We start from the raw sequence: 23,304 nt of genomic DNA, 5'->3' as shown, positions 1-23,304 counted from the left end.
CCAGGTGCCCCGAAAAGGCTTCAAGCTAGAGATAATTTTGTGCTAGACATTAAAATGAACGTGTGGAACTTGAACTTTAATCATTTGCGTGGCCTCTCTCTAGAAGGGAGATGCGGCTCAGGCAAGGACAGTTTTAAACCCCTGTGTTGCTCTGCAGACAACCGAGTGGGCAACTGCTACCTGAAGTTCGGCCCTCGAGGAGACGGGAGTCTGTCCTGCAACACCGAGATTGGGGTGGGCGTCAGTCGCTCCTCGTGCTGCTGCTCCCTGGGGAAGGCCTGGGGGAACCCCTGCGAGACGTGCCCCCCTGTCAACAGCAGTGAGTATGGAGCGAGGAAGAGACACAGCTGGAAGCGTCGCCACTGATTCTTGGGCCGCGGGTGGGGCCATGGCGAGGGATCCAAGTTTGACTTGGGAAACCAGCCGAGAATGTTTTATATGAAAGGAATTACAATTGCTCTTTTTCTGTTTTCCATGATATGATAAAAAGAAAACAGTTTTTAACCACATCCAATGTGAATGGTGACGGTGTCAGTCCTCTGTGGTATCACCAAGAAAGACCGTCTCTGAGACTGCCTCAGAGTTGGTGGCAGTCCGGGTTCCTAGACGTGTTGTGTTCCTCACGTCAGTTAAAAAAATGCCTGAAGTTGAAACGTGTCCGGATAAGGGACACAGATGAAACTTTGGAATTGTTGAGTTTTTGAGTTTTTTTTGTTTGTTTTTTTTACTAGCCAAAAATGTTGTGATATAAATGGTCTGTCCTGAAGGGTTTTTTCTTTACTCAAAAACAAATGATTTTTGTTATTCTACCGTGTATGTAATTTTTAAAGCAGTGACCTGACTTCAAGTAGAATGTAATATACTGTTAAAATGTATTTGCAAGGACGCCAAGGAAAAAGCAGCTTGCCCCTCCTAGGGTGTGTGTTTTGAGCCCGGCAGCTGAAACATGCCTCCTCGTTGTCTCCGCCGCTTGAACCACGGGTGTCACATCTCTTCTCTTCCGTTGTTTTGTAGCTGAATATTATACCCTGTGTCCCGGAGGAGAGGGCTTCAGACCTAACCCCATCACAATCATCTTAGAAGGTGAGCGCACCTCTCATTGTCACCCAGATTTAAACAAGGTAAAGAGTTTAGAGAAAAGCTGGTAGAAAAATTAGTGGGCAGCAATCTGAACAAGAATATTTTGCAAAGCTACAGCTGTACAGTTAGTTACCAGGATGCCGAATAAGCCCTTGTAACTCAGAAAGTTAGGACTCGGGGCAGTGATCTGACTGCTCCGCAGGGAAACTCTCTGTACCGTCATGGCCAGCTTGCTTCAGGCACTCCTCGCAGATTTGAGCAAATTTGCATGACTCTGCAGGACTTACAGTATCACGCATTTGAGAGTTCTAAAAGTGGCTCTTGTTCTCGACGCTGGTGTCTGTGGTGAGTGGTCTGTCTCTCCTTTGGCAGATATCGATGAATGCCAGGAGTTACCAGGCCTCTGCCAGGGCGGAAACTGCATCAACACTTTTGGGAGCTTCCAGTGCGAGTGCCCGCAAGGCTACTACCTCAGCGAGGAAACCCGCATCTGTGAGGGTGAGCTGCACGGACACCTGCAAGTTATTAGCTCTTTGGAACAAAAGTCCCAGTCGGGCCTGGAGAAGGGCCGTCCTCAAATTCTGCCAAGGGGTCTGTTAGCCTGGTTCATAGCTGTTATCTTTTCCTATCAGTGCTGCTCAGTTGGATGATGATAAATAAATTAATTTCCAGCTCATTTGCTATAATTTTTATTTTTCTCTGAGTGCATAAGTTGATTATAAGTAAGAAAAGCTGGATTAGTGTGAAAACATTCATTATCAAATAACTTATTAGTTCAGATGTTGGTAAGAGTTGTATTTTGCATACAGAAAATAGGTAAACTTGAATGCACCAGTTAAGTTACTATTTCTCAGCAGTTTTTAAATGTTAGAAGGCATAGTATGAGCAAGTTCCAAGATTACACTGTTGCCTTTTTTGTGTGCATCTCGTCCCTTGTCACATGGCACGGCAGTCTTCCCCTCGGGGGCCTGCCTTCTCCCCCCAGGACTAGGATCTTCTTGGTGAGAGTTCTGACTTAAGGTAGAATCTCCGTGGTTATTTGTGGAATGAATGAATGAGTGCTTCTAAAAATGAACACTAAACATGTAATATAATTATTTCCAGTATAACCTTTCCTTTTTTCTTATTGAAAGGGTTAGAAAAAAAATTAAAATGCCCTTCAGCCTAAAAATTTTTGAGTTATCTGCACATCAACTTCCAGGAGTGTAAAGATCCTTGGTCCCTTCTTAATGCCACAGATTTGGGGAGTCTCCTTCTGAATGCCTTTTACATTTAAAGAGGCAGTCCTACAGCGTCTCCTATATTCCATACATATTAAATTCTTTGTCTCAGCCAACTCTTAATGGAGAGGCAGCTAATGCAACTCCCTGGACAGGGAACATCGGAATATTCCGTTGTGTTGATCTATATATCTCTTCATGTTTCCTTATCATTTTCTGTATTAGTCATAGTTTGTTCCACATTTCCCAAGATCATATGTAGGTGCTGATCATAAGCACGTGCTCTGGCTGGGAGCTCTCTTTGGCTTCTCATTTTCATATAACTTCGCTCACGTTGGTAGTTCGATGCTGAGCCATGTTGTCCGCCATGTTTCAAACCGCACGCCCTCTCTCACCGCTCGAGAGAGAGTATGCGAGCCCCTCCCCGTCTCCAGAAATGTGAAAATGGCCATGACCTTTGTTTCAGAATGTGTTAGGTGAATGCTTCTGAAGAAGGTTGACTTAATAAAGAGAATAACCAGCACCTGTGCTACTTCTGGAATCCATAAATGGGGTACTAACTTGAAAGGAGCCATAAAGATGAAGGCTTTCCTCAGAAACAGACCTCCAAACCCAGAGAACAGCCGACGTTTGCCAGAGGGGAGGGGAGTGGGAGCATGGACAAGACAAAGAGCAGGAGGAGATACAGGCTTCCAGTTTCAGGATGAGTAAGACAAGGGAGTAAAAGCCACAGCATAAGGAATACAGCCTCTGGTATTGTAAAAACAATGCAATGGGACAGATGGTAGCAGTGAACACAGCAAAATGTACAAAATTATCAGATCACTCGGTTGTATGGCTGCAACTGATGTGACATTGTGTGTCAACTGTTCCCAAATTTAAGAAAAAGATAGTCTTTCCTAACTGTGTTCACTTTAAAGTTGGCACTAGTTTAAACAATATAAGAGGACAGTAAGCTTTAAGACCGTTCCTTCCACTTGAAGAATATGAAATTGCACTTAAAAATTTCACTTAAAATTTTATTTAAAAAATAGCTGCCATTCACACTCTTTTTGCCACTTTAGACAATTTCTTTAAGTTTGTCTGTATTTTTCATATTGGCGCTTCTTTTCTTTGAAAAAAGACACTTTTTGCCACTTACATGCGTATTTCGGGGTAGTTGGTTTAAATTACAAATTTTTAAAAAATATATGTGGATTTGGGGAATCAGCCATGTGCTTTGCTTAGTCGTTTAAATAATGTAAATTCATGGAAACACAGCTTTGTTGATTAATGGACATGCTTGCCTGTTGTAGACATCGATGAGTGTTTCACACGTCCTGGCGCCTGCGGGCCCGGCACCTGCTACAACACGCTGGGAAATTACACCTGCATCTGCCCGCCTGAGTACATGCAGGCCGACGGAGGCCACAGCTGCATGGGTAGGTCTCCGCGCCAGACAGTGGTCAGGCCTCAGCCGCCGGCTTCCCAGCCCGCTCTTAGGCCTCAGGCACTTGTGTCTCAGAACGATTGTTCAGAAAGTTTGGAAATGAAATGTTTATGAATGATCAGATATTTCCAAATCTTTATAAACTGGTTCCGTATTGTTTTTTACCTTAGACTGTATAGTTACCTTTTAAAAAGCTTAAGTATGATATGCAAAATGCCCTCGTAGGTTATGATTTTCTATTCCCAAATCGTTTTTGTTTTCCATATATGTAAAGTAAACATTGTTTTACAAATAATAGAATATTTAAAATATTATGTATTTTAATATGTATTTTTAAATTAAACAAGTGCCTTTCAGTAGAGAAACAAATACCTGTTAATTTTGTTTCCTAAGTAAATTATAAATGAAATCTTGTTTGAAAACAGGAGATGTGGTTGTTAATTGAAAAGTGATTTACATTCAACTTAAAGAATTATTTTAAGATACCTCCAAATGACCAAGGAATATTTTGGAGTTACTAATAAAGAAGGTTTGGTGTCTCCAGGCACGTGGACTGCATTGTTAGCTGCTTCCTGCTGTGATTATGATTGGTGGGCTTGTTTTTCTGTACATAGACATGAGAAAAAGTTTTTGTTACCGGAGCTATAATGGAACCACTTGTGAGAATGAATTGCCTTTCAACGTGACAAAGAGGATGTGCTGCTGCACGTACAATGTGGGGAAAGCCTGGAATAAGCCCTGTGAGCCGTGCCCAACACCCGGGACAGGTGAGGACCCGTCCTGTGAACTATGCCCAGCACCCAGAAACGGTGCATGTAAACTGTGCCCGACACCTGGAACAGGTGTGCGCACAGCCCATGCTTCTGCCCAAGCAGGGCCACTGACACACAGACACATATGTGATCATGTAGTCCAAAGCAAATGTGTACCAAAACCACTTCTGAGAACATCCAAGATCATCAAATGACTGGTCTCCCAAGAGGCCCTTCTTGGGCCTCAGATACTGATTTCTGGCATATTTTTTGAGGAGGATTCTGGATCTAAAAATAAGCTCCACTGCTAAAGAGAGAAAATTGACAGCACTAGTCCATTAAATTTCATTGTTTTACGCTATGCTGGTTGATCATTTATTCATCAAGCAGATATTTATGGAGCAACTATTGTGCGTCATTGTGCTTGACTCAGAAGGTATATTTTGATTTGAAAACTAACATAATGTCAAGTCCCTAAGATTTTAGTTTCAGTCTTGAAAAATATGTAAAAAATGGATTTGACAAGCCAACTTTGCCTGAAAGCAACCTATTCCCCAAGTGTTTATTATACATCTTTTTCCAAAATATATCTGAAATTTTTAGGCAGAAAATAAAACTTGTCTTCATATGGTAAAACTTTTTTCACAAGTACAAATTCTTTGGAAAGAAAAACTAAAAGAGAGAATAACTAAAATACAAAAAAAAAAAAAAGTCCTGAAATTGTTGCCCCTTCAGGTTCATATATAATGTAGAAAGTGGTGACTGTTAATAGTTGCATACTATTTAATTTAATAGTTGATACTAATCATTGAACAAATAGGGCGAATAAACGATGAGTATGCACTTGTTTCCAGGTATTACATAGGATATATATTTAAACGTTCCATTTAATGTGATGATACAGTTAATGTGGGGATGAAATGAGAGGTAAGGAGAAAAATGATGAAGAGTGACCTGTGGAGTCTTTCTCGCTGGTTCTATTCAGTGGGCAAATGGATGTTCTTAACTAACTTGCCATCGTTTTCCTCCAAAAAAACAAATGGAAACATTTTTACAGTTCTCTAATTTAAAAACTCCCATCAGTTAGAAGGTCGAAGATTACTGGTTTGGGGAATTAAATACCACTTTTTGTAAGAGGAAGTAAAGGGCGGGACTTAGATGTTAAAAGGCCAGGTCTGTATTTATAGTGAAGCTTTGCTTATTATCTGACCTTCGGTAGGTCCTTTTCTCCTTTCTGAGACAGATTTCTCATATACAGAATAGTGATAATAAATTAAATGACAGTAACTCATTCATAGAATTATAGTAAATGAGAGGATGCCTATAAACTATAATTCGTGCAGGCAGTTAGACACCACTGAATTGTGCATCTGTTTATTGCATGCCCCTTCATTGGCTGTGGATCCTCAGTGAGTTTTGGTGGATGAAATCTCGAGTTCCTCCTCTGATAGCACTTGGCAGGGAGTGTACAGTATGTGTTTTACCTAGTACTGTTCTCAGGAGGTTTACTCACATGTGTCACCGTGGGCATCAGAAGCAATCCGATTAGAGCAGAAATTAGAAAACTAAAATCTGGGGGCACCAGGGGGGCTCAGTTGCTTAAGCACCGGACTCTTGATTTCAGCTCAGGTCATGATCTCACAGTTCATCAGTTCCAGACACACTGTCAGTGCAGAGCCTGCTTGTGATTCATTCTCTCTCTCTCTCTCTCTCTCTCTCTCTCTCTCTCTCTCTCTCTCTCAAAGTAAATAAACTTAAGAAAAACATTTTAAAAATTAGAATTTTAGATTTCTATTAGTTTATTGAATTATGAGTAGAAGTAACTGTTATAGTCTCTATTTTATTCTATGATGCATTCTTTCCGATGCCTCATATTTCACATTCAGACAAGACAGACATTTGTGTTTAAAAAATACGACAAAATTCATGTCTCATTTATTTTTCATTGTTCATCTGTTTCACACCACAAGACGTTTTTGCCCACCTCTGCCTATATGCAATTTGTAACTCCTTTTTAAATTCCTAACCTATCTGGTTCTCGTGTGTAAATAAGTGACCATTAGTAAAGATCTGCATTTCTAAAGAACAAAGGAATTTAAATGCCTAAAGTAGGTATTTTGAATCTTATAATGATTTCCTTCTAACACAAGAACAGTAAAAAGTTAATGATGACAATAATGGTAAATAATGCCTAGATCTCCTTGCAGAAGCTGGTATTGTTAGCGAGTAAATATAACGGAAATTAAAATGTCTGGCTGTGAGTAATATAAATATATTTGTCAGTGCAAGCAGTATGTAAAGTGTTACTTGAAACGAGCTTGAGGATTTTAAGAGTGTGTTTGCTTATATTTTAAAGCTGACTTTAAGACCATATGTGGAAATATCCCTGGCTTCACCTTTGACATTCACACTGGAAAAGCTGTTGGTAAGTTCTTCCAGATTATGTTTATTTTCATACATACAGGTACCATTCTGTAAAAATCTGTTCGGTGTTTTTGAAGTTTGAAGTACCATAAAATACAATGATCTGGATTCTGATCTAATAGAGTTAGGCGAGAAAGACCTCACATGTTTACAGACTCGACCCAAGTGTTAAGAATGGTATTACTCCATCAGCACAGTCTGGTGATTGAGTTAGGATAGTTCCAGGGCTATCTCAAGATTGCAGACGTTTCAAGCTATAACCTTAGGTTCTCTTTTCACGGAGACTCTAAATAATCCACTATATTGTAACCTTCAGTTGCTCTTTTCATTAAGCATATGTTTATGTTTTTGGTGTATCTTTGCAGTATCCTTTTCTACTGATCACCTCAGAATTTGCCAAATTATTAATTATTCACATTACTTTTTTCTGAATGCACTTTCTATTGTTCTTTCTGCTTTTCTTACTCAAAGATTAAGCAATATAATTTTAAGTCTCCATTATCAATGCATGTTTATAACAAGGTATAGAAAATTAAGGACACATAGTTTTCATCATTACAAGAGTAGCAGCAGCTAGGGGAACCTGAAACATAACTTGAAGAGGAAGCCTGACTCCCTAGTTTATTTACTACATTGACAGTAAAGTCACCTGGTATATTGATCAGCTACCTATTTTATAGTAGCTGTTTTATGGCCTTAGATGATGTTGTAAACCAAAATATCACTCATAACACTTAAAATTTATTTTTGTGACACTGAGTGTGCGTTCTCAGTCCAACATACCCACAGCATTATTGGAGGTTTTTATGGTAAATACAGTAAGCAGAACCGTGTATTTGACCGAATCTGTTCAATTTCAGACATTGATGAATGTAAAGAGATCCCAGGCATTTGCGCCAACGGCGTGTGCATCAACCAGATCGGCAGTTTCCGCTGCGAATGCCCTACGGGCTTCAGTTACAACGACCTGCTCCTGGTCTGTGAAGGTAATCCGAGCCATGCGGGACCCCTAGCCAGGAAAGTGTGGTAGACATAAATGGTTTGGGGATGGTGTCCCCATTTTCACAGTTTCTTCTACGGTACTGAAGAGCGGGCACCAAACAGGTGAAGCGAGTGTCATAGGAATGCAGGAGGGTAGTTCTTGAAATGGAACTGTCGCTCTTTCAGATATTGACGAGTGCAGCAATGGTGACAATCTGTGCCAGCGGAACGCAGACTGCCTCAACAGCCCGGGCAGCTACCGCTGCGCGTGTGCCGCCGGCTTCAAACTGTCCCCCAACGGAGCCTGCGTAGGTGAGAGACCCGCCCACTCCTGGCCCAGCATTCTTTATGTTCCCTGCACTGAGCAGTTGTCTGTGTTTTCCTACCAAAAAATATTTCAGAGATAATTTTGAAATGATTTTCTAAGTAATGAGTCTTTTCATTCATATTAAACTATTTTGCCATATAATTTAGATTTTTTTGTTGGTCAGGTAAAAGAAATCTCTTTGATTGGATTTTCTTAAGGTTAGACCTAAAATGAAATAGGATCCTTGAGATACCAATCACCATATAAAAATGGCCTAATCTTTTTTTTTTATGTCTTGGATACTTTCAAGCCTTGCTTTTTTGATTCAGCTGTTGTTATGGTTCGTGCTTAGCCTGTCTGTAATAATTAGTAGCAGATTATAGAAACACGCCTGTGAGAAAATGAAGGAATCTTAATAAAAATCAGATATGTGTAACGTGTGTTTTATCTTTTGTTGTAGACCGCAACGAGTGTTTAGAAATTCCTAATGTTTGCAGTCATGGCCTGTGTGTTGATTTGCAAGGAAGTTACCAGTGCATCTGCCACAATGGCTTTAAGGCTTCCCAGGACCAGACCATGTGCATGGGTAAGAGGAAAGGCATGGGTTCCAGGAGGGAAGTGACCTGAGACTCCAGAAGAGATTACAGGTCGGCCACTTGCTGTGACTGACTACCACGTCTCTGTCAGAAACAGTCTTGCAAAAAGTTAGCTGTGTTAAACTGTTGATGCCTTTGTTGAATGTAAAATTTGTGAGCAGGAAGACACCACAATATGTTCTTTGGTTCACTGGTCACAACCTTTTAGCCCAGATGCCTTTCATAGGCTCATCATGTTCCCTGGGACACTCCAGGTCATGTGGAACTCCTCACAAGTAACCAGCTGCCCTTTCCCCTTCTCTGTTCCCACTTGAGAAAACCTTTCCATCTGAAAGAATTCAAGGGAGTAGTAATAGTAGGAGCAACAGTGTTGAGATGAATACACAGACATACACATACACGCATTCTATCCACCTTTTCCCCAAATCATTGACTACATGGGGCTTACCTACTTCTTTTGTGTTTTAACACTTTAAAAAATATTTTTAGGAGCTCGAAAATGTCCCCATAGGTAATGTAATGGGTAACTGAGCAATAAGAGTGTTCAGTAAGTACTTGCTGCGCTGACAAGTGATGAGATGTCAAAGGCAGATGGGCTGGCTGGGCGTCATGGAGCCCAACCTTGGTACTCAGTATAACTCCTTTAATCTGATGTCGACAACGGACTCTAACTTCACTGAAACTATTCCCTGTGCTTTGCACTAGAAGGAGAAAAATAGGATTAAAAACTTGGCTGGGTATAATTAGCACATCCTCAGTTCAGGAAAAGCTGAAGTTACACATCTACCATTTTGGTATTGAAGATACTACCTATACGAAAAGTAAAGTGAGATTTCTGCTCCACAGAACTGGTTTCCTTCATGACATACAGCAAAGACTGCCCGGTGAACATGCCTCCTGTGACCTCCCCTAGGGCTTGGGCCGTGGTGGCAGAATAAAACTTGCCAGGAGATGCTTGTGCAAAAGACAGATAGGGGATCGAGCCCTATTTGCATGAACCTACTGACCATGCCTGCTCACACGTGCTTCTCCTGGCTGTACTCTGTAAGAGAGAGAACATGATTAGCTAAAAATATATGAGATTTGATTAAGAGATTTATATGGAGAAAATACACCCTCAGTTCTAATCATTCATTCACGATAAAAGTCAGTGGGACTCCTTGATAGCTCTTAAACAAAGCTTTCTTCGTTTTGTTTTGTTTTTTTAATTTTTTTTTTGCATAGAAGACTTTCCACAGCCTGATATTCATGGTGTAGGGAATCTGTTCTCTTCTAGGAGGATAACCTTTCTAAACAGTTTTTCAATTCTGTTTCTTGAAGACTAATACTACTGAGTTCTAATAGATTTCTTCCGTTTGGATTCTATTAACTCATAAAATTTAGGAAACTAAAATTTGTGTTGTGCTGCTCAAATTAAGGTATGTAAATTTCTGGGCGAGTGGTGTTGAAATTGTTTAGGGTTTCAGAAGACGGGCTTCCTTACAAAGTTGACGAGCAAACCCATTCATGAGAGCATCTGCACGAAGGGGACGCTTGCTTAGCTGTATGAGCTGGTAAGTCACGCAGCAGCACCTCATCTTGTACATTGATAATTCAGAGCTTTCTCCACCTCATTCTCATTTTCCTGAAATAAATAGGGATTCCTAAGTTTTGAATGAGGAAAATCTAAGTGAGCCTGTAGTTTTCAAAAAAAATGTAAATGTTTAACAGGCTGTGTTTTTCTAGTTAAAAAATTGAATTCCTTGGAGCCAAATGTTTCTTTGTAGATGTTGATGAGTGTGAGCGGCATCCGTGTGGAAACGGAACTTGCAAAAACACGGTTGGATCCTATAACTGTCTCTGCTACCCGGGGTTTGAACTCACTCATAATAATGATTGTCTGGGTAAGTACTCAGTCCTTTGTTATTTCTAATTCAAGTCCACACAATATACTGAAATAAGGAATAAAACCAGAGTAAATCAAATGTTTTTATCACTGAAATGGCAAATATGTGCTGAAAGATACGTAATAACATTGACTCATTTCCAGTGAACTGAAGCCACAGTATTGGCTTAAATAATCACAAGACAATCTATGTTAAGCACTTCCATCAATCATTCATTGCAGGGGGAAAGGCCATGCAGATGATAGTAAATCTACTGGGATCACTTATGGTTTGAGGTTATCTTTACCCCTTAAATGGGATCGAAGATAGACCTGTCATTGCTCCAGTGTTATTCCAAGTATTTCAAACAACACATTCTTGATTTATATTCAAATACTGACAGTCTCCAACTTAAAAACATGTTGTGTCTTGAAACTTCATTTTCTGTCAGCCTTTGAATCCAGGGCTGCCTTTTCCCACGGAAATGGTGAAACAGTGGCTAGGTGTCCAAGTTAGCCCTCAGAAATCTATTTGATTGTGATTTTCAAACAACTGAAAATTTTTAGTAGAAATTTAAAGTGTCTGATATACGTAGTACAGGACTGTATCATTTGCCCCTAAATGAAAACAATTAAAAAAACAAGGATTGAGAGTGAGTAGGGGAGATTCCTGAAGTTGGTGGAGGACACAGCAATAGAAAGGACAAATACTGTTGACCACGTGCCGGGCACTGCCCTGGCGCATCACAACTATCAGGTCTTCATTCGTGTGGTCCTGTAATACCTGTGAGAACGACTCTGGCTTTCTACCACGATGGGATCAGAACAGCTCAAGCCCACCTCTGATGTACCCAACACACGCACCTCTCAATTTTGTTTTGGTTTGGCTTTCTTTTTCAAAATTCTGCCATTGCAGGGCGCCTGGGTGGCTCAGTCAGTTGAGCGTCCAACTTTGGCTCAGATCATGATCTGACAGTTTGTGAGTTCAAGCCCCACGTCAGGCTTTGTGTTGACAGCTCAGAGCCTGGAGCCTGCCTCAGATTCTGTGTCTCCTTCTCTCTCTGCCCCTCCCCCACTTGTGCTCTGTCTCTCAAAAATAAATGTAAAAAAGTTGCCATTGCAAAAAAAATAAGAGCTAATTGGATTTTTTTTCAAGTACCACCTTCTTGTCTCGAGTTTCTCCGACCCTTTGTACAACCTGGGAGAACTAAAGACCATTATGTCTCTGAGCAGAGGGCATAGCCTTAAGACAGCTGAGGGAAGTACCCAAATACAGCTTAACTGAAACTTAAGATTCTTTCTTCTTTCAGATTCTGTATTTTGTCAGCAAAACATATGTCAGCAGTTCTAGAGTATTTTTAATATAGTTTATTTTTCTGTATTGAATATGCCCCATTATTTGTCCATTGAATATAGTCCACTTATCTCCAGGTAAAGTCATCTGCAAACTAGGCTGTCAGGTTAAATCTGTATACGTTCTTTGTCTCCAGGAAAAGAAGTATTTTTCATTTGAAAAGAATGGAAGTCTTTACTACATGTAAACCTTCAGTTTTTATCTGGTTATAAATTTGAGTTATATTAATATCAAAAATGATAGTTGAAATGTAGAAGGAATCTATATGATCTTAGTCACTTAATCCTTATAATATGAGCCATTTTTCTCTGTGTTGATGAGGAATTGTAATAAAGCATATTTGCAAATGCATACCAGTGAATATGCTTTGACATTGCACCATGTGACATCATGCATGTGAAGAGCTCTCTCTGAAAAACGAATTCTCATTTGCTTACAGACATAGATGAGTGCAGTTCCTTTTTTGGTCAGGTGTGCAGAAATGGACGGTGTTTTAATGAAATTGGCTCCTTCAAGTGTTTATGTAACGAAGGTTATGAACTTACTCCAGATGGCAAGAACTGTATCGGTAAGTAGCAGTCTTTGTGTTTTGTTAAGTAATGATGTGACTTCCCACCCCTACACACACACACACACACACACACACGGAAACTCCATTCACATGTCATGTGATCATCTAATTACTTGGTGAAAATAAGATACCATGGGGAATTTTGGTGTAAAGACAATTGGGAATGACTTGTCTGAAATGTTTTTATTGGAAGAGAGCTTGGGGCTATCCATGTCTCCATAAAAGGAGACAAAGGAAACAAATCAAGAAAGTTAGCCTCTTGCCAAATGAGTAATACTCAAGATGTCAAAAGAGTATGTCAGGGCAAATTTGTTCATAGCGACCTGACAGATTAGAGAGACCAAGTTGAATTCATGTTAATATCATTTGGCAACAGTCATCTTATAGTTAAATCATTTTTTTCTCTTATTTCTCTTTAAAGATACTAATGAGTGTGTTGCCCTTCCTGGCTCTTGTTCTCCTGGCACCTGTCAGAATTTGGAGGGATCCTTCAGGTGCATCTGTCCCCCGGGGTATGAAGTGAAAAGTGAGAACTGCATCGGTAAGATTAACATTTGTTCCGAGGTCCATGAGCTGTTCGGTATAAAGACCAGGTAGAGGCCTTAGGGAAGTATACTAACTGCAAACCAGAGCGAGCAGGCTGACCTGGGGGATGCACGGGCAGCCGCCTACATCTGCATTGTAGAACCGTCAGAACCCATGTGAACACAGAGTGCTGGGGATACAGAAAGTAGGGATGTGGGGCTGGTCATGAACAGAAATGTTATGCTAGTGAGAGAATTTTCAGTGCACTCTGATCTTTTTTCCAAATGTCAACAGAGACTTTCTACTGAATTTAAAGAGAGTCTACAAAAATTGTAATCTTTGGCAACCAATTTTAAAACAGCTATTAAAGGTGTCTGGAGTCCTAGAAATGTGGAGCTGAAAATCTTGACCATGCCATTGAGACATTTTTTTCCTTGGGAAGGCCTCATGTCAAAACAGAAAATATTAATCCATTTGTCATAACAGATGTTTTTCTGCTAAAACTCCTCCAGCATACAAGAGCACTGTAACCACATCAAAAGTGGGTGCCAGAACTGCCTGGTGAACATGATGAAGGCCGACCTTTTTACAGTTACTTAATTTCACTTTTATACAAATTATTTTTTACAGTCTTGTTGAAATTCAGAGGCAACATCTTGGTGTGGTTCTTCTAACAAGAAGTGATTGCGGAGGGTTTTTTTGTGTTTTTCTTTCTTTCCTTTTTTATTTTATTTTATTTTATCTTTTATTTTATTTGCCTTTTAACTGTCCAATTAAACAAAAATTCTGTGTAGCTCTACTGTTCACATTCAAGGGACTTATATGGACAGAGCTGACGGGAACCATTTACTTCCTCAAATTTAATTAGTTTTCAGGGCATGTGGTTTCAAATAGTGGATATATCCCTAGTCTTTCCAGGTTAGTCTTTATCCCTGCCCTTTCTTGATCTGTGTAGTGCACTGCAAAACCTCCTAGTGTTTTTAATACTTAAAAGATAATAAGGCCCAGACACATTTTAATAACAACTTCTTGAAAGAGTATAAGATTCTTTCTTTCATTTTCTTTGTTCCATATTTAATCTCAGTTCTTCCTTCTCCCTGTGATCCATTTCTTGTGGAACCATGATTGTAGTGGTGTGTCCACCATTAGGAGGGAAGAGATACATACACTTCTTTGTGTTAGACTCAACTGCTTTTACTCTTTGTGGAAAAAAGAAATCTCTGATTCAGTAACATTTTATTAAACTACAGAAACTTTTTTTCTTATCATTGGCAACACTCCTATTTTTCAATTCTGAAAAATAGATTTTTAATTAACTGCACTGTACGACTATTTCCTTCAGGCTAGGATCTCTTCTACTCATTTTTCCCAAATGAAATGGTTCCTAACGTGACCATATACACACTTAACACAAACTTACGCTTAGAACACCTATGTACACACAAGTTAATGACAACATTCAGTGTATAGTCCTTGCCTTTAGGTAACCTACTGCCTAAAAGATCCAGTTTGTAAGTAAACCTGCCTTGTAAAGATACCCTTGCAATCCACTGGGGTCAGACACCGCACTGGAGGCACGCTCAGGCAGAGGGAGCTCAGGGTGCGGCTGTGAGCACTGATGGCGCGCGCAGAAAGAAAGTCAAGGATGCCCGTCACAAGGGATCGGTGACCCTGGCGGTGGTTCGTAACTGTCAGATAGGAGTTTAATAATCAAAGAAAGGAACAAAACAGAGGAGACCATGGCAAACACAGGCAACTTGAGTGTGGTAAGGGGCCTCGAGTGGCAGGTGTTAGAACACTGCACGTTTATTTAAGAACATGAATCATGGAATGATTCACTCACTAAAATTCTACAAATAAAAATGGAGAATGTAGTATGTGCCTCACAGTGTGGTAGACTAATCTGTGCAGCAGTGACCCTGACAGATATGTCATGTCCTCCTGGAGCTTACATTCTCACGTGGCTGGAATTGTGTAATGTTTAGGTAAAGTAACTCAGTAAGGACTTGTGATGAACAAGGCCAAACCACTAGTAAGGAATCCTTACTTGAAGGAATCATTCTGGGAGGAGTGGGAATGATGAAATTCTCAGACCCAGGTCCCAGTCGTCCTGGGTCCAGTATGCTCAGATTCTCAAGTAGGTGTGTTTTAGAAAGGCAACCTTGTGGCAGCCTGAAGGGATGAGATGGAGGGGCCGCAGGCCAGTAGGAGATCCAGGGCAGTGCAGGTGGCAGGCAGGTTGAGTTTGAATGTGTAGAGGAGGCAGAAGGGGCAGGTCCCATGCAGCCTGCACATGGAGGCTAAAAGGTCAGGAGGAGGAATACAGGTCACTCGGGGATCTTAAGTTGGATGGCAGAGAGGAGCCTGAGAGAGGACAGTTGAGGCTGCGACACGTGTAGGATATGGAGCAGTTGGTCACTTCAGGGACACATATGCCCCTAGGGATCGACTGCAAGGAGCTAGAATTCTACTTGGCTGTCTGGCCCATATGGTTGGTTGAATCTGGGTATAATCTTTGACTTCTGAAGCAGTAATAGCTTACTTTTAAAGAACCAAGTTATACATACACATTATGCACTCGTGTTTCATATTAAATAATCAGTGGCTAGTGGGTTATTGTAGTACGGACAGGCTGTTTATTTTCAAAGACTGAACAGTGTATCGATTTGCCTGGATTAATACATTCTCCTGCTGTTGTCCAGACATAAACGAATGTGAGGAAGATCCCAACATCTGTCTGTTTGGTTCCTGCACCAACACCCCTGGGGGCTTCCAGTGCATCTGCCCCCCTGGCTTTGTTTTGTCTGATAATGGACGGAGATGCTTTGGTAAGCTTTGTGATGACTGCTGTGTCCTAATTTGCCCTTAGGAACTTTGCAGCCAGACAGTAAGCATCATGCTAATGTTTGTCGCTACAGAGTACGTGACTGTGGCAACTACATCTAAGTTAAAAATCTAGGTCTCAGCACTGAATGTATGGACGCTTTTTAAGGCACTATGAATTTTGGGCCCTGTTTCCACAAAATTATTTTTATTCACCTGCTTAACATTATTATTACTGGTATTGATTCACTGTTCCTTTGTCATTGAACCAATTTTTTTGTACTCTATGGGTTACTTTTAATGTGATTTGACTTATTGAAAGTTACATGGATATTTGTTTGTTGGGCTATGACATAACAATAGAGATACGGAAATCATTTTGATATTGAGCGTAATTTCTCAGATTTACTGTGGACATGATAAAAACACTTTAAACATGTTAGATAAATATGTAAAATTTTATAGACAGGTCAGTTTAAATCAGCGATGGAGGCTTTCTAGACCTGTCTTTTCACTACTGACCTCGTCTGCACCCCACGTTTGGCCCGTGAGAAATGTTCTGTCAGAAACAAAGTATTCCATCTTTTTTAAATGACGAAGAAGGATGTCTGTGATGTTGGCTTTCTTTTGACTAGATACCCGCCAGAGCTTCTGCTTCACCAACTTCGAAAATGGAAAGTGCTCTGTGCCCAAGGCCTTCAACACCACCAAGGCAAAATGCTGCTGTAGTAAAATGCCGGGAGAGGGCTGGGGGGACCCCTGTGAGCTGTGCCCCAAAGATGATGAAGGTAAGAGCAAGCGTGTAAGTAAGACTCCACTTTGTGCTGGTTTGGAACTGTGTTTGTCAGTCACCATGGAACTCAGGAATATATTGAAGGTGACAAATGACTCCCTCACGCCTGAACTGGTCACCCTAGTCTGAGGGAGTTCTTTCCAACGTGTGTATTCAACACGTGTGAGAGTTACTGTAAACTTCATTTCTCCCCCTGAGGTCCGTATTACTTGCTTTCAACGGAATGAATTTGAGAGGTGCCAGGCGGGACGCAAGGAGGGGGTGAAAACTCAGTCCCAGTTGCTGCCCGGGTCCCACGTGGCTGTTGTGTCACCGGCTGCGGCTCTCAGAGTCTTCCATCAAGTTTTGAGGAGCTGAGTCAGCGTGAGGGCCGTTTGTAGTGTGAGACAGAGAGCCTCCCGGGTCTGCTGTTAGAGCGGCCAAGTAGTAGGTGCCTCCCAGCAAGCTGGGACCTGGCCCGGCCCTCAGGTTGGAGATGGCTCCTGTGTGTCGTGGGCCACATGGCATTAAACACGCAGACACATAAGGGATGCCTGGGGGACTCAGTTGGTTAAGCGCCCGACTCTTGAACTCAGCTCAGGTCATGATCCCTGGCTTCCAATTCATGGATTTGAGGTGCGTGTCGGGCTCCATGCTGAGGGTGTGGAGCCTGCTTGGGATTCTCTCACTTTCCTCCTCTCTCTGCCCTTCCCCGGCACTCTTTCTCTCTCAAAATAATTAAAGTAAAAACAAAAACAAAAAACGACCAAATAGAACCAGAAGCCCCCAATAGGCAGCACTCTGGAGAGGAGCTGAGCAACCCCAAGTGACCTTCTCTGAGCAGGCTCAGGGTTGCTTTTGAAGTAAATCATAAAAATAAAATAAGCCTCCTGTTAAAAGCAGCTTTGTAGATGAAAATTAAGTCTAGTTTCATGTATACCTTCAGTCAGTTCTTACGTTGCCTCAGAGCTGAGACCCTTCAGTTAATGAGGAGTCTGTGTTCTTCTCTGCAGTTGCATTCCAGGACTTGTGTCCATACGGCCACGGAACTGTTCCGAGTCTGCATGACACCCGTGAAGGTGTGGTTTCCTGTATTTTGGTCCTGTAGTCTTTTTTCATGTAAACGTACTCTTGTGCATTTGTCATGTAAACCGTTTTTATTTAACTGTACCACATACAGCATATTTTAATGTATAAACACGGTGTTCTGTATCACTTGCATTATATTTAGCATTGTAGAATTGCATGTATATCAAACACAACTTATCTGGTTAAAGGAAATGTTTCTATGTTTGATAAACTTAAGTCTGTGTTGAATAAACACACGCAGCTCCGACGTCGCCTTCTATACGGAGTAAGTTTATGGACAGCTCTCTATTTTAGATGTCAACGAGTGCCTTGAGAGCCCAGGCATTTGTTCGAACGGCCAGTGTATCAATACGGACGGCTCTTTCCGCTGTGAGTGTCCGATGGGCTACAACCTTGATTACACTGGCGTGCGCTGCGAGGGTGAGTGTCGACGCCACAGCGCCCACTTGGAAGGCTCTGTTCTATTTCTCGTGTTCAGCAGAAGGTCTCCCAGGTGCCCCGAGTGGTGGGACGATTTCCAGAGCCAGAATTAGCAGCTAGTAATAACTGCTTCTTCTTCTCCCTTCTTACATTTTCCAGTTCATCTGCTTTATGTGAGCATAGAGACAGTTGCCCAACCTCTGCCTTCCACCAAATATACAAACCCCGAAGTGCCTAGAGATTTATACTTGCCAAAACAACTAACTGGGAGCGAAGGCCTTTTCCTTTGGGACTTTCCACCCTGTTCCTGTAGCAGAAGACCACATCCCTCTCTGGGTTTGCGATTTTTTAGGGAAAGCATGGCTGTCTGAGGACTCAGAGCTTTGCACACTTGATCCTTTTGGGTCCTCTGTGCTGATTAAAGGCCAGCCACCCAGCCAGGGGCAGGGAAGGTGCAGTCAGGTGTAGCCGGTACAGATCCTGGCAGTGTGTGAGGGCCAGTGGGTGGATATCCATGGGCATGCACATATTAAACTAAAACTTCCCTAAATATTTTGGCACTTTTTTATTCTTCTTTTCTCAGATACTGACGAATGTTCCATCGGCAACCCATGTGGGAATGGGACATGCACCAATGTTATTGGGAGTTTTGAATGTAATTGCAATGAAGGTTTTGAGCCAGGGCCCATGATGAATTGTGAAGGCAAGTGATACTTCCCTTGAATACTATTTCTTCTTGATCTAGAAAGAGTTTTTTCATTTCTCCGCTTTTACTTTTATTGTTTTCATATTCTCCTGATGATTACATTCATCACAAGTATCTTTTCCTCGACCTCAGTGAGTGTGGGTCACGGCAGCTGCTTTAAAGCCCTTGTCTGGTAGGTCCAGCATCTCGGTGACCTCAGAGTCGGCATGTGTTGATTGTATTTCCCCTTGAAGTTAGCGCCCCAGTGTGCCGGTTAATTTTAAATTATTCCCTGGATATTGTGAGTGATATCTCTGCAGAATGTTGATGCTTTTGTCCTAGAAGGTAGTGAACTTGGATGAACATAAAAGCAGACTGTCAGGCCTGTGGAAGGCCGTGGTGCGGATTTCAGCTTTGTTCTGTAAGCCTCGGCGTGTCGGGCTTCTTTGATTGTGCCCCACACATGCACGGGGCATGTCAGCAGCTTGGGCTTTTATGCAAAATAGTGTGTCTCCATCTATAGCCCTCCTGTCCAGGGTTCCCCTCGCTCTTGAGCAGCCCTGGTTACCACTAGCCCCCTCCCCTGATTACCCTGCAGAGAAGCTCAGAACCTTTCTATCGAAGACTTAGCTTCCTGGTGTTGCTGCTGGTAGGAAGGTGGCCATCCACAGGGTAATTTTAGAAAAACAAAAATAAAGAAACAAATTGGGAACTTGTTTCCTGCTGGTTGTTGGCTGAGTTTCAACTCACCAGTAAAAACTACTTCGGGTAGTTGTTTCCAGTTTTGTTTTGTTTTCAGAGTTTATGGTTGTTACTTGTTGGAGGATGAGTTTGTTAGGTGCCCACTTGTCCCTACCAGGAGTGGAGGCTCTGTCCGATGACTGCTTCCTTGCTGACTGCCGAGTAAATACAGCAGTGTTTGTTTAAACAATTAACGCTCTCAGCTCAGTCCCTGCCTACCTGTTTCTTTGATCAGATATCAACGAGTGTGCCCAGAACCCGCTGCTCTGTGCTTTTCGCTGCATGAACACCTTCGGGTCCTATGAATGCACCTGTCCAATTGGCTACGCCCTCAGGGCAGACCAGAAGATGTGCAAAGGTAAGGCCAGGGACAAGACAGTGGTTAAAACTTTATTTGCCACACCAGTAATGTATCACAGTGATGTTATAGTTCTCAGCTGTGTTCTTCTAGAGTTTACAGACCTGCATCTGACAGGATTTTGCTGTCAGATTTCCATACCTAGATAACAGGGCACTTGATGGTCTACCCAAGTAAGTCAAAAATAAGACAGATTGAAGAACCCACCATTGTCACAATCTTGGACTCTTATGAAAGCAAAGACTGAACTTGTTGTCATTAGGATGAATGCTGAAATTTTTATAAATCTAGAATATAGCCAACAATTGGAAAAGACTGGGCTCCTCCTTTTAATGTCACACAATAGCAGTTAAAGAGCTGTAAAATCAAAACTAGGTTGTAAAACTCCCAACACAATAGCTTGTTCCTGAGAATTTGTTTTGATTTTTTTCCTCTGAAAAATGTTTTCTAGATCTGGATGAGTGTGCCGAAGGGCTCCATGACTGTGAATCTAGAGGCATGATGTGCAAGAATCTGATCGGCACCTTCATGTGCATCTGCCCGCCTGGGATGACCCGACGGCCTGATGGGGAAGGCTGCGTAGGTAAGGCCTGACGGAGGATGTCTGCTTATTTAAGACCCTACCTCAAAACAGATTTGCAGCACTGTTTCCAAATCATCCTAACTTCAAGCCAGCTGTTTTTCTAGGTATTTCAAGGTTGTGCTAGAGCTGGATTTCTTCCATCTCTGGATCCCTGCCAATGTAACACCTTTTAGATAATGCCCAGGCACTTTGGCCTGTCCCAGAATATGTATGCCTTCTCATTTTTCTTAATTCTATGGGTACATATGCAAGCAAGTAAAGACATAGGAAAAAATTTAAAAGAGAAACCCCAAGGGGTGCCTGGTTGGTTCAGTTGGTTGAGCATCTGACTTTGGCTCAGGCTCTGTGCTGCACCAGGCTCTGTGCTGACAGCTCAGAGCCTGGAACTTGCTTCGGATTCTGTGTCTCCCCTTCTCTTTGCTCCTTTCCCACTTAAGCTCTGTCTCTCTTTCTCAAAAAGAAATAAACATTAAAAAAGAGAAACCCCAATTCACAGAATGAAGTACCTCCATTGAAGATATTGAGATTAGAGATACCTGATCTGAGGCAAATTCATCCTCATCTGTCAACTTTAATTTTTATCAAAGGGTGAATTCCTGAATCACATAATATAAAATTAACTTTTAAATGTCTACAACAACTATTTAATAAAGTTAAAAATAGATAACATCAGAGGTACAGTTGTGCAGTGGTTCCTTCAAAAACACTGTTCTGCCAAGATCTGAAAACCCAGAAGACACACCTAGACTCTGAGTCATGTTTACAGACTAGCATATGTTTCACAGAAACTAGCACAGGCCACATGCTGATATGCACAAAAGGGTACAAGTAGATCATATAGAAGACGCTCTTAACTATCCTGCCTCTTAAGGTACAGGGGATCCGTTTTCATTTTTTTTTTAATTTTTGAGTGTAGATGTGCATTTGAGTTTCAGCTAACTCTAAAATACATAGAAATGTGTTTTCTTTTTTATGCCTGGAAAATTTTTTATTTTTGTAACTAGCTGAATTTGACATTGTACAGTCACTACATTTGTATGGATATTTCCTGCGAGCACGAGACTGGGCGTCGTGATCATGTCAGAACCCAGTTTTCTGGTCCTGGATGTGCCATAAATAAGCTGGGTGACCTGAAAGTGGCTTCATTCTCTTTGCCTCTGTCTCCTCATCTACAGAGTGAGAAACTACGTGATTTGGGAGGAAGGAGGAGGGTTTTATCACTAGTATTCTACGATCCCAGGTACTTGCTTTTTCAAAGAAAAGACCTAGGGCAGCATTATGCATTTGTAATTTCTTCATTGTTAAAAGACACTACCGAAGATACAGGCTCTAAAACATTTCTGACCCTCAGGCTTTTCACAATCACACGCTGGAAACTGAGCCTTCTGCAGAACTCTTTTTTGATCATCAAAAAACTCTTTGTAGTGAAGTTTCGTTTTATACAGACATGTTTTTACAATTAGAAATTCCATTATAAACAGCCAAGATATTATTATAAACAAAAATTGTTTACAAATGTCAGAATCAGGATGAAAGATAAAGCCACACACACACACACACACACACACACACACACAGACATATACACACAAAACCACAATAAAAATGCTGAGTACATTGAGACTAGAATCCAACAAAATTATCTCTGAAATGTCAAACACAACAGAAACTAAAAATACTATAAGCTAAAAAATTGGACTTACATAGGAAATCTAAAATCTCTATCAAGAAAAACTAAATATAATCACAAATGAAATCTTTTTAATTGGTTAAGTATAGTGGATATACAACATTAAATTAGTTTCAGGCATAGCACATAGTGGTTCAACAAGTTTAAACATTATGGTGTGCTCACAGTGTAGCCCTCGTCTGTCACTGTGTACTGCCATTAAAATATCACAAACTGTACTCCTTATGCTGTGTCTTTCACTTCTGTGACTCATTCACTCCATACCAGGAAGCCTGTGTGTCCCACTCTCCTTCACTCATCCTTTACCCATTTTGCTCATGCTCTCAGCCCTCTCGCCTTTGGCAACCATCAGTTTGTTCTCTGTATTTATAGGTCTCATTCTGTTTTTTGTTTGTTCACTGGTTTTTCAGATTCCACATAAGAGTGAAATCATATGGTATTTGTCTCTCTCAGTCTTATTTCACTTAGCATCATAATCTCTAAACATCCATTATGGATCCAGTGGCATGATCTCATCCTTCTCTATGGCTGTGTAATACTCCACTGTGTACATGTACCAAATCTCCTTTCATTACCATTCACCTATCAGTGGACACTCGGATTGCTTCCATATCTTGGCTATCATAACTAATACTTCAGCAAACAAAGGAGTGTATAAATCTTTTCAAATTAGTGGTTTTATTTTCTTTGGGTAAAAACCCAGTATCCCTGGATTACAGGGTATTTTTCATTTTCTTGAGGAAGCTCCAGTAATGTTTTCCACAGTGGCTACACCAGTTTGCATTCCCGACCCACAGTGTCGGAGGGTTCCCTTTTCCCCCTGATCCTTGCCAACAGTTGTTATTTCTTGTCTTTTTTGACCTTGGCCATTCTAACTGGGTGAAGTGATACATCATTGTGGTTGTGATTTGCACCTCCCTGATGATTAGTGATGTTGAGCTTCTTTTGATGTGTGTGTTGCCCAACTCTATGTCTTCTTTGGAAAAATGTATACTCAGGTCCTTGACTCATTTTTTATTTAGATTGTTTTCTGGGTGTTG

At 41.2% G+C, this 23,304-nt stretch overlaps 1 protein-coding gene across 1 annotated transcript in view; it reads left to right on the top strand.

Moving 5' to 3' along the window:
- Positions 1-23,304, top strand: part of FBN2 (fibrillin 2) — a 245,033-nt gene that overhangs the window by 197,873 nt on the left and 23,856 nt on the right. The window contains exons 35-53 of the mRNA XM_029941159.1: positions 158-319; positions 1,015-1,083; positions 1,453-1,578; positions 3,596-3,721; positions 4,344-4,496; positions 6,838-6,906; positions 7,766-7,891; positions 8,073-8,198; positions 8,654-8,779; positions 10,556-10,672; positions 12,447-12,575; positions 13,000-13,119; positions 15,806-15,931; positions 16,562-16,714; positions 17,712-17,777; positions 18,082-18,207; positions 18,791-18,910; positions 19,869-19,991; positions 20,443-20,574. Of these exons, the coding sequence (XP_029797019.1) occupies positions 158-319; positions 1,015-1,083; positions 1,453-1,578; positions 3,596-3,721; positions 4,344-4,496; positions 6,838-6,906; positions 7,766-7,891; positions 8,073-8,198; positions 8,654-8,779; positions 10,556-10,672; positions 12,447-12,575; positions 13,000-13,119; positions 15,806-15,931; positions 16,562-16,714; positions 17,712-17,777; positions 18,082-18,207; positions 18,791-18,910; positions 19,869-19,991; positions 20,443-20,574 (2,295 nt within the window). The remainder of the gene's footprint in view (positions 1-157; positions 320-1,014; positions 1,084-1,452; positions 1,579-3,595; positions 3,722-4,343; positions 4,497-6,837; positions 6,907-7,765; positions 7,892-8,072; positions 8,199-8,653; positions 8,780-10,555; positions 10,673-12,446; positions 12,576-12,999; positions 13,120-15,805; positions 15,932-16,561; positions 16,715-17,711; positions 17,778-18,081; positions 18,208-18,790; positions 18,911-19,868; positions 19,992-20,442; positions 20,575-23,304) is intronic.

The sequence above is a fragment of the Suricata suricatta genome, chromosome 6, assembly GCF_006229205.1.
Source record: "Suricata suricatta isolate VVHF042 chromosome 6, meerkat_22Aug2017_6uvM2_HiC, whole genome shotgun sequence".
Taxonomy (NCBI): domain Eukaryota; kingdom Metazoa; phylum Chordata; class Mammalia; order Carnivora; family Herpestidae; genus Suricata; species Suricata suricatta.
Note: the sequence above shows the minus strand (reverse complement) of the source record. Positions and strands in the feature narration are given on the sequence as shown.